Source organism: Ranitomeya variabilis, chromosome 4 (genome assembly GCF_051348905.1).
Source record: "Ranitomeya variabilis isolate aRanVar5 chromosome 4, aRanVar5.hap1, whole genome shotgun sequence".
Taxonomy (NCBI): domain Eukaryota; kingdom Metazoa; phylum Chordata; class Amphibia; order Anura; family Dendrobatidae; genus Ranitomeya; species Ranitomeya variabilis.
The window spans coordinates 25,478,345-25,489,061 of NC_135235.1; the positions used below are offsets into that span (position 1 = coordinate 25,478,345).

The 10,717-nt window shown below is 55.1% G+C and overlaps 1 protein-coding gene and 1 non-coding gene across 3 annotated transcripts; both read right to left on the reverse strand.

Moving 5' to 3' along the window:
* On the reverse strand, positions 1-7,244 carry C4H12orf57 (chromosome 4 C12orf57 homolog). Of its 2 annotated transcripts, none has more exons than XM_077258174.1 (4): positions 7,061-7,244; positions 6,075-6,295; positions 4,513-4,689; positions 1-250 (listed from the first exon to the last, which is right to left on the reverse strand). In XM_077258174.1, exons 2-4 carry the CDS (start codon positions 6,139-6,141, stop codon positions 108-110), a joined length of 387 nt encoding a protein of 128 aa, XP_077114289.1. In that variant the 5' UTR covers positions 6,142-6,295; positions 7,061-7,244; the 3' UTR covers positions 1-107. The 2 variants fall into 2 exon arrangements, with proteins under 2 accessions (XP_077114289.1, XP_077114290.1); XM_077258175.1 differs by having other exon boundaries at positions 6,075-6,292; positions 7,130-7,187.
* On the reverse strand, positions 7,007-7,062 carry LOC143770844 (U7 small nuclear RNA). Its single transcript, XR_013214753.1, has one exon. It is a non-coding gene; the product is annotated as a U7 small nuclear RNA (small nuclear RNA).
* Positions 7,245-10,717: the final 3,473 nt, after the last annotated feature.

The window sequence follows — 10,717 nt, forward strand, 5'->3', positions numbered from 1 at the left end:
TAAAAAAACAATACATTTAATAGCAGACGATGTAACAGCAGTGCGAGATGTGGCGGCAGAGTCCTGTGTGTAGTGATGAGGCCGCAACCATGGAGGAGTGTACGGTCCTATGATGACGGGATGGGCAGCCCGGCGTGAGGCGGCAGAGGCAGGGGTGGAAGGAAGAAGGATTTCAGCTTGTTGGACATGGCTGCGATCTCCGGATCCTGGGACTCGAAGGATTTCACCAGACGAGCAAAACGGAGGACACCTGAAAGAAGGAAGATCCAAAGTGAAGATGCCGCTCAGTCAGCAGTGAGTCCCTGCACTGGGCTATGATGTCAGGATCAGCGCCGTACACGATGTGGTGGCTGTACGTAGGTACTGCAGCTCAGATCACATTCACTATCTGCTCGCTGTCATCCTGCAACATTCCCTTTAATGGTATATAACGGTGCCTGCTGAATGTTTGCTACATCCATTTGTTGCATTGTACTCACGTCTGTGTATCTATGCTGGGGCCACAGGAGATGTTATCTGGTACAAGGTGTTACAGCATATGGATGTAGCCAGGCTCAGCGCCTTTGATCATCTAACCTCCCCTGGTGTGTTGGCCAATTGCTAATTTATCCCAAATCAGCTCCCACAATCCCTCTCACCTGATCCTCTACTTAAGGTACCGTCTCACAGTGGCACTTTGGTCGCTACGACGGTACGATCCGTGACGTTCCAGCGATATCCATACGATATCGCAGTGTCTGACACGCAGCAGCGATCAGGGACCCTGCTGAGAATCGTACGTCGTAGCAGATCGTTTGAAACTTTATTTCGTCGCTAGATCACCCGCTGTCATCGCTGGATCGGTGTGTGTGACACCGATCCAGTGATGTGTTCGCTTGTAACCAGGGTAAACATCGGGTTACTAAGCGCAGGGCCGCTGTCACGTCCCTCGCCGTCAGCTTCCCGCACTGACTGTGACTGCCGGCCGTAAAGTAAAAGCAGAGCACAGCGGTGACGTCACCGCTGTGCTGTGCTTTACGGCCGGCACTGACACAGTCAGTGCGGGAAGCCGCCGGCGAGGGACGTGACAGACATCAGAAGGTGAGTATGTAGTGTTTTTGTTTTTTTTACATTTACAATGGTAACCAGGGTAAACATCGGGTTACTAAGCGCGGCCCTGCGCTTAGTAACCCGATGTTTACCCTGGTTACCTGGGGACTTCGGCATCGTTGGTCGCTGGAGAGCTGTCTGTGTGACAGCTCTCCAGCGACCACACAACGACTTATCAACGATCACGGCCAGGTCGTATCGCTGGTCGTGATCGTTGGTAAATCGTTTAGTGTAACGGTACCTAAGTCCTATAAATTTAGTAGCATTCTAAGGGGGACACGCGTGTGGGGTCAGGCACACGTTTCCCGGCAGCTAAAGTATTGTGCAGCGCAGTTATTTCAACGGCAGGAGTCAGGACCCCACACTATGTATCTGTCTCTTCAGGGTATGTCTGCAGAGTAAGCACTTCCTATTACTTGGAACTAGCTTTTCTATTAACCCATCTTAAGGCCCCGTCTCACACAGCGACGCTGCAGCGATACAGACAACGATGCTGATCGCTGCAGCGTCGCTGTGTGGTCGCTGTGGAGCTGTCACACAGACAGCTCTCTCCAGCGACCAACGATCAGGGGAACGACTTCGGCATCGTTGAAACTGTCTTCAACGATGCCGAAGTCCCCCTGCAGCACCCGGGTAACCAGGGTAAACATCGGGTTACTAAGCGCAGGGCCGCGCTTAGTAACCCGATGTTTACCCTGGTTACCAAAAAAAACCAAACACTACATACTCACCATCTGTTGCCCGTCAGGTCCCTTGCCGTCTGCTTCCTGCTCTGACTGTGTGCCGCCGTACAGTGAGAGCAGAGTGCAGCGGTGACGTCACTGCTGTGCTCTCACTTTCCGGCGGCTCACTCAGAGCAGGAAGCAGACGGCAAGGGACCTGACGGGCAACAGATGGTGAGTATGTACTGTTTTTTTTTTTTTACATTTACGCTGGTAACCAGGGTAAACATCGGGTTACTAAGCGCGGCCCTGCGCTTAGTAACCCGATGTTTACCCTGGTTACCAGTGAAGACATCGCTGGATCGGTGTCACACACACCGATTCAGCGATGTCAGCGGGACCTCAACGACCAAAAAAAGGTCCAGGCCATTCCGACACGACCAGCGATCTCGCAGCAGGGGCCTGATCGCTGGTACGTGTCACACATAGCGAGATCGCTACTGAGGTCGCTGTTGCGTCACAAAACTAGTGACTCAGCAGCGATCTCGCTAGCGATCTCGCTATGTGAGACGGGGCCTTTACTCCTTCACCATGTTTACATATGCCCTTACAGTGTTTGCTTCACTAATCCTCACTCTCCTTCTCTATCCACAAACCCCAGCACCCTCTAACACTCAGATCTACCTCTCTGGCCCAGATGTCACCGCTCTGCTGTCCAGAATCCTGGAGTGTCTATCAGCCATATCCTCCTCCTTCTCCTCTCGCTTCCTCAAACTCAATGTGGACAAATCTGACCTAATCATCTTTCCTCCATCTCATAGATCTTCCTTACCTGACATATCTATCGCAATTAACGACATCACGCTTTCCCCCGTACCGGAAGTCCGCTGCCTCGGAGTAACCTTCGATTCTGCCCTGTCCTTCAAACTGCACATCTAAGCTCTTTCCACCGCCTGTCGCCTCCAGCTCAAAAATATCTCCAGAATCCGTCCTTTCCTCAACTGTCAATCTACTAAAATGCTTGTGCATGCCCTCATCATTTCCCGCCTCGACTACTGCAACACCCTTTTCTGTGGCCTCCCTGCTAACACCCTTGCACCTCTCCAGTCCATCCTTAACTCTGCAGCCCGACTAATCCATCTCTCTCCTCGCTACTCCTCCGCTTCCCCCCTCTGCAAATCTCTTCACTGGCTCCCATTCCCTCAGCGTATCCAGTTCAAATTACTAATACTGACCTACAAAGCCATCCATAACCTGTCTCCTCCATATATCTCTGAACTAATCTCCCGATATCTTCCCTCACGTAATCTCCGGTCCTCCCATGACCTCCTTCTCTCCTCCACACTTATCCGCTCCTCACCCAACCACCTCCAAGACTTCTCCACAATATCCCCCATCCTCTGGAATTCTTTGCCCCAACACATCCGACTATCAACCACATTCGGATCCTTCAGACGGAATCTGAAAACCCACCTCTTCAGGAAAGCCTACAGCCTGCACTGACCCCACTGCCTCCTCACCACTACTGGAGCTACCGCCTCACCAACACTGGAGCTGCTGCAACCCCCAACCTATTGTCTCCATCCCCACCATCCTGTAGAATGTAAAGGCCCCGTCTCACATAGCGATTTACCAACGATCACGACCAGCGATACGACCTGGCCGTGATCGTTGGTAAGTCGCTGTGTGGTCGCTGGGGAGCTGTCACACAGACAGCTCTCTCCAGCGACCAACGATCAGGGGAACGACTTCGGCATCGTTGAAACTGTCTTCAACGATGCCGAAGTCCCCCTGCAGCACCCGGGTAACCAGGGTAAACATCGGGTTACTAAGCGCAGGGCCGCGCTTAGTAACCCGATGTTTACCCTGGTTACCAAAAAAAACAAACCGTACATACTCGCCTTTCGGTGTCCGTCAGGTCCCTTGCCGTCTGCTTCCTGCTCTGACTGAGCCGCCGTACAGTGAGAGCTGAGAGCAGAGCGCAGCGGTGACGTCACTGCTGTGATCTGCTCTCACTTTCCGGCAGTCAGTCAGAGCAGGAAGCAGACGGCAAGGGACCTGACGGACATCAGATGGTGAGTATGTACTGTTTGTTTTTTTTTACATTTACGCTGGTAACCAGGGTAAACATCGGGTTACTAAGTGCGGCCCTGCGCTTAGTAACCCGATGTTTACCCTGGTTACCAGTGAAGACATCGCTGGATCGGTGTCACACACACCGATTCAGCGATGTCAGCGGGACCTCAACGACCAAAAAAAGGTCCAGGCCATTCCGACACGACCAGCGATCTCACAGCAGGGGCCTGATCGCTGGTACGTGTCACACATAGCGAGATCGCTACTGAGGTCGCTGTTGCGTCACAAAACTAGTGACTCAGCAGCGATCTCGCTAGCGATCTCGCTATGTGTGACGGGGCCTTAAGCCCCCAAGGGCAGGGTCCTCGCCCCTCTGTATCAGTCTGTCATTGTTAGTTTGTTAACTGTAAGTGATATCTGTAATTTGTATGTAACCCCTTCTCATGTACAGCACCATGGAATCAATGGTGCTATATAAATAATAATTCATCTTTATAGGAGATGAGCTGCAGTACCAGGAAACAGCCACTACATAGTGTACGGCGCTGTTCTAGTCCAGCTCCATCCAATATCCGGCCCCTGCAGAGTGTCGGACCCCCACTAATCCAATACCGACCCTGAGAACAGGTCATCGCTATCTCGTCCCTTTAATGTTCTATTTCTCGGCCCCCGAGCAGCAACGTACCCTCCCCGTCCGGGCTGAATCCGTAGTTCTGCAGAACCTCTTGCTGGATCTGAACCGCTGCAGGGAGCAGAAGCTGCAGCACTTTCCCCAGGTCGTTCCCAGAATTCTCTCTGGCTTCCTCCAGGCGAGCGCTGCCGGTGGGAGACTGCAGAGCGTCCAGCACCTCCCCCAACGCCTCTGCAAGAGAGAGCAGCGCTCACATGGTTAATGGACTGGACTTTCTTCTATGGGGGGGGGGGGGGGGAGACACGCGGCTTTTTCACCACTTTGCCTTTAATTTTTCAGATAATGAAGTGAGACAAGTTTTAAAAATATAGTGACCGTCGCCTTCATCCCGCTGCTTAAAGGGATTGTCCGGCGTTGGATACATTTTTATTTATTTTATACATTTAGGGATAAAAATAATTATTGAATTTAGTTTAATAAAAAAAAAAATGTCCACCATTTGCCTTCATCATCTGCAGAATGAGACAACTGAGGGTCTGTCAGCGAGCGCAGCCGGCCGGCACACAGGGGACGTAGGCTTCTTATCTGCCCCTTTCTTGGCTTCTCTCCGCTCATTTATGGTCACCGACCGCATCAATTATGAAAGTGCAAGAAACGTAAAGCCTGGAAAAGCCAGACGCTGCAAAATCTAACGAAAGCAAATTGTAAAAGTGATTTTTAGCCCAAAATACAAGTAAGGAAGAAAAAATATCCCCCTAAATGGACAATCCCTTTAAATGCTGCACTTGCTATGGAGTGAGACAGCTAGTGGCGGACTGACAGCTGACCCACGGCGACGTGCTCCGCCACGCACGGCGACGTGCCCCCCTCACGCACGGCGACGTGCCCCCCTCACGCACGGCGACGTGCCCCCCTCACGCACGGCGACGTGCCCCCCTCACGCACGGCGACGTGCCCCCCTCACGCACGGCGACGTGCCCCCCTCACGCACGGCGACGTGCCCCCCTCACGCACGGCGACGTGCCCCCCTCACGCACGGCGACGTGCCCCCCTCACGCACGGCGACGTGCTCCCCTCACGCACGGCGACGTGCCCCCCTCACGCACGGCGACGTGCCCCCTCACGCACGGCGACGTGCCCCCTCACGCACGGCGACGTGCCCCCTCACGCACGGCGACGTGCCCCCTCACGCACGGCGACGTGCCCACTCACGCACGGCGACGTGCCCCCTCACGCACGGCGACGTGCCCCCTCACGCACGGCGACGTGCCCCCTCACACACGGCGACGTGCCCCCTCACACACGGCGACGTGCCCCCTCACACACGGCGACGTGCCCCCTCACACACGGCGACGTGCCCCCTCACACACGGCGACGTGCCCCCTCACACACGGCGACGTGCCCCATCACACACGGCGATATGCCCCATCACACACGGCGACATGCCCCGCCACACACACGGCGATATGCCCCATCACACACGGCGATATGCCCCATCACACACGGCGATATGCCCCATCACACACGGCGATATGCCCCATCACACACGGCGACATGCCCCGCCACACACACGTCGATATGCCTCCTCACACACGGCGACATGCCTCCTCACTCACCTTTCACCTGCTCCAGGCTGAGGGTGACATTCTGTGCGGGCGGAGCCGGTCGCTGCAGACTGGACATGGCGCTCCCCTGGGGACTGCAGCCGCTGCTATGGATGTCTGATGAGCGCTCCAGCTTCTAATATTCCCCGGCTGCCTGTAGTGTGAACACCCGGAGCGGCCCTCAGCTCAGTGGTGTCAGAACCGGACGAGCCGTAGCGTCACAGCGCCCTCTGCTGACGGGAGGGAGAATTACTCAGGATAGTGTCAGAACGAAGAGAGACGTAGCGTGAGAGCGCCCTCTGCTGACGGGAGGGAGAACTACTCAGCATAGTGTCAGAACGAGAGCCGTAGCGTCACAGCGCCCTCTGCTGGCGGGAGGGAGAACTACTCAGCATAGTGTCAGAACGAAGAGAGACGTAGCGTGAGAGCGCCCTCTGCTGGCCGGAGGGAGAACTACTCAGCATAGTGTCAGAACGAGAGCCGTAGCGTCACAGCGCCCTCTGCTGGCGGGAGGGAGAACTACTCAGGATAGTGTCAGAACGAAGAGAGACGTAGCGTGAGAGCGCCCTCTGCTGGCCGGAGGGAGAACTACTAAGGTTAGTGTCGGAACAAAGGTATACATCGCCCTCTGGCGGCGGAAGGTAGAACTACAGTTTCATAATGTCATAACTGAGTCTGACCGATTGCGACGTGCCCGAAACCCCCCTCTGCTGACTGGAGGTGGAACTACACAGAACAGTGAGAGAGCGCCCTCTGCTACCAGGAGGTGAAACTACATGGTCACAGTGTGAGCCCGCCCTCTGATTCCAAATAGTATCACTCCTGAGAGAGGACATAGGAGGAGAGCGCCATCTGCCGTCCGGAGGTAGAATTACACGGATAGCGTCACGTGACATTACCCTGCAGCTAAAGCTAAGACCCCGTTCTGCTTTTCACCACCAGAGGGCGGCTCCTGTTTCCAGGAACCTTCTAGACAAATAGCAAAAGAGCTATAAAACCTGCAGAAAGATCAGCTGGTCGGGGCCCAGTTCTCCACACAATCTAAGCAAGTAATGGCGACTCCGCACCCGCACGTGACTGCACATCCTGCCGCCTCATTAGTCTTCGCTGAGCCCGGCCGCCATATTACCGGGGACAGAGCCGTACATGTCAGCTGTTATCTGTACAGCTGCAGCAGGATAATCCCTGAGCGATATGCAGATTCACGAGCGCTCATTGGTTGAGCAGAGTTGTGGGTGTTCCCTTCTGCCAGCAGAGAAAGGAGGCGTGTCTTCCATGTTCTGGGTTCTGTTGCTAGGAGACGGGTGCGCGGATTCCTGAGGCAGAAGGGCGGGGCCTGTCCTCGTGAGACTCGTCCTCCCGGGGCGGCTGCTGTGCGGAGTCAGTCACTCAGAGGCAGTCAGTGCAGAGCGCGGCTCCTCTCCCTGCGGCTGGGGCACTACGACTCCCAGCATGCCTGTACTAGTGCGCCCATTCTACTCACAGTCTGTGCTGGTGCATAAACAAGACTGGTACAACTGACGGTCAGGGCAGGATGGGAGTTGTAGTTGCAGCAGATTGGGGAATAACAACAAAGTCTCTCCGCAACAGTCAATAAATATGGGGTCTGGCGTCACCAACCTGCGCTGTAAGAATAGGACAAGTCCCGGCACATGAATGACACAGCATGTCACCAGCATGTCACCAGCACCGCCACGTCACCAGCACCGCCACGTCACCAGCATGTCACCACCACATCACCAGCATGTCACCAGCACCGCCACGTCACCACCACGTCACCAGCACCGCCACGTCACCAGCATGTCACCAGCACCGCCACGTCACCAGCATGTCACCAGTACCAGCACGTCACCAGCATGTCACCAGCATGTCACCAGCACCGCCACGTCACCAGCATGTCACCAGTACCAGCACGTCACCAGCATGTCACCAGCATGTCACCAGCACCGCCACGTCACCAGCATGTCACCAGTACCAGCACGTCACCAGCATGTCACCAGCATGTCACCAGCACCGCCACGTCACCAGCATGTCACCAGCATGTCACCACCACGTCACCAGCACCGCCACGTCACCAGCATGTCACCAGCATGTCACCACCACGTCACCAGCACCGCCACGTCACCAGCATGTCACCAGCATGTCACCACCACGTCACCAGCACCGCCACGTCACCAGCATGTCACCAGCATGTCACCACCACGTCACCAGCACCGCCACGTCACCAGCATGTCACCAGCACCAGCACGTCACCAGCATGTCACCAGCACCGCCACGTCACCAGCATGTCACCAGCACCGCCACGTCACCAGCATGTCACCACCACGTCACCAGCACCGCCACGTCACCAGCATGTCACCAGCACCAGCACGTCACCAGCATGTCACCAGCACCGCCACGTCACCAGCATGTCACCACCACGTCACCAGCACCGCCACGTCACCAGCACCGCCACGTCACCAGCATGTCACCAGCATGTCACCAGCACCGCCACGTCACCAGCATGTCACCAGCATGTCACCACCACGTCACCAGCACCGCCACGTCACCAGCATGTCACCAGTACCAGCACGTCACCAGCATGTCACCAGCACCGCCACGTCACCAGCATGTCACCAGCACCGCCACGTCACCAGCATGTCACCAGCACCGCCACGTCACCAGCACCACCACGTCACCAGCATGTCACCAGCATGTCACCAGCACCGCCACGTCACCAGCATGTCACCAGCACCGCCACGTCACCAGCATGTCACCAGCACCGCCACGTCACCAGCATGTCACCAGCACCGCCACGTCACCAGCACCACCACGTCACCAGCATGTCACCAGCACCGCCACGTCACCAGCATGTCACCAGCACCGCCACGTCACCAGCACCACCACGTAACCAGCATGTCACCAGCATGTCACCAGCACCGCCACGTCACCAGCACCGCCACGTCACCAGCATGTCACTAGCACCGCCACGTCACCAGCATGTCACCAGCACCGCCACGTCACCAGCACCACCACGTCACCAGCATGTCACCAGCATGTCACCAGCACCGCCACGTCACCAGCACCGCCACGTCACCAGCATGTCACCAGCATCGCCACGTCACCAGCATGTCACCAGCACCGCCACGTCACCAGCATGTCACCAGCACCGCCACGTCACCAGCATGTCACCAGCACCGCCACGTCACCAGCACCACCACGTCACCAGCATGTCACCAGCATGTCACCAGCACCGCCACGTCACCAGCACCGCCACGTCACCAGCATGTCACCAGCACCGCCACGTCACCAGCATGTCACCAGCACCGCCACGTCACCAGCACCACCACGTCACCAGCATGTCACCAGCATGTCACCAGCACCGCCACGTCACCAGCATGTCACCAGCACCGACACGTCACCAGCATGTCACCAGCACCGCCACGTCACCAGCATGTCACCAGCATGTCACCAGCACCGCCACGTCACCAGCACCGTCACGTCACCAGCATGTCACCAGCACCGCCACGTCACCAGCATGTCACCAGTACCACCACGTCACCAGCATGTCACCAGCACCGACACGTCACCAGCATGTCACCAGCACCGCCACATCACCAGTACCACCACGTCACCAGCATGTCACCAGCATGTCACCAGCACCGCCACGTCACCAGCATGTCACCAGCACTGCCACGTCACCAGCATGTCACCAGTACCACCACGTCACCAGCAAGTCACCAGCATGTCACCAGTACCACCACGTCACCAGCACGTCACCAGCATGTCACCAGCACCACCACGTCACCAGCACGTCACCAGCATGTCACCAGCACCGCCACGTCACCAGCATGTCACCAGCACCGCCAAGGTGGCCTCATTAATCTGATGGGTCCCTGACCTCTGTGTCCAAATGTGGTTCCGGCCAACCCATAACTGTAGGCTTTACTGAGAGCGGTGTCCACATTCCCCAAGCATACAGACATTAGCCTTAGGTAAGTGTTCACACTTGGACAGGGAGGTCAGGACCCATCAGATTATTGAGGCCACCTTGCTATTCATATTTCATGTATTTCATATTCGCCATGCTTTGGCACAATAGAGTGCAACCTTTCTTTGTATATTGTATGTGGAGGTAGCTGCTCCTGGTAGGCGCCTATTCACACTAGTTTGGATGTGCCAGTCGTTTTCCTGTCATATCGCCAGCACCGTCACATCATCCGATATTCCTTGAGAAAGCCATCTGGCAAAACGTACGTTGGAGCTACTGGTTATTTATATATATATATATGTGGTAAATTATATTTATTTATTTATTCATGTGTGTTTAGAAATCCTGTTTGGTGTCCTTATATATAATCCATGCGGATGTATTCTATTATTATGTAACATCTATTATTTATGCACAAGGGTCACCCAGGTATTCCTTACTCATCTTGATGTTTGTGATTTACTCCATTTTATTACTGGACCCATTTTTCTTTTCCTCGTGACTTTTCTTGTGTGGATCATATTCCCCTTTATAGGTAATTTTATATTCCTAATAATATCCAGTTGTTTTTACATTTTGGTATCAATAAAAAATAAACTAAAAGTGTCCATTCACTCTTTTTGTTGCTGTAAATCTCTTCCGGTGAATACTCACTAGGACTATATACCCATAGTGGATTACATGA

Coding starts and splice junctions, on each gene's coding strand:
- C4H12orf57 (XM_077258174.1), bottom strand. CDS start 6,141: ATGTCCAGTCTGCAGCGACCGGCTCCGCCCGCACAGAATGTCACCCTC. Junction 4,690..6,074: donor CAGCCTGGAGCAGGTGAAAG/GTGAGTGAGGAG, acceptor TCTCTCTTGCAG/AGGCGTTGGGGGAGGTGCTG. Junction 251..4,512: donor ATTCAGCCCGGACGGGGAGG/GTACGTTGCTGC, acceptor TCCTTCTTTCAG/GTGTCCTCCGTTTTGCTCGT.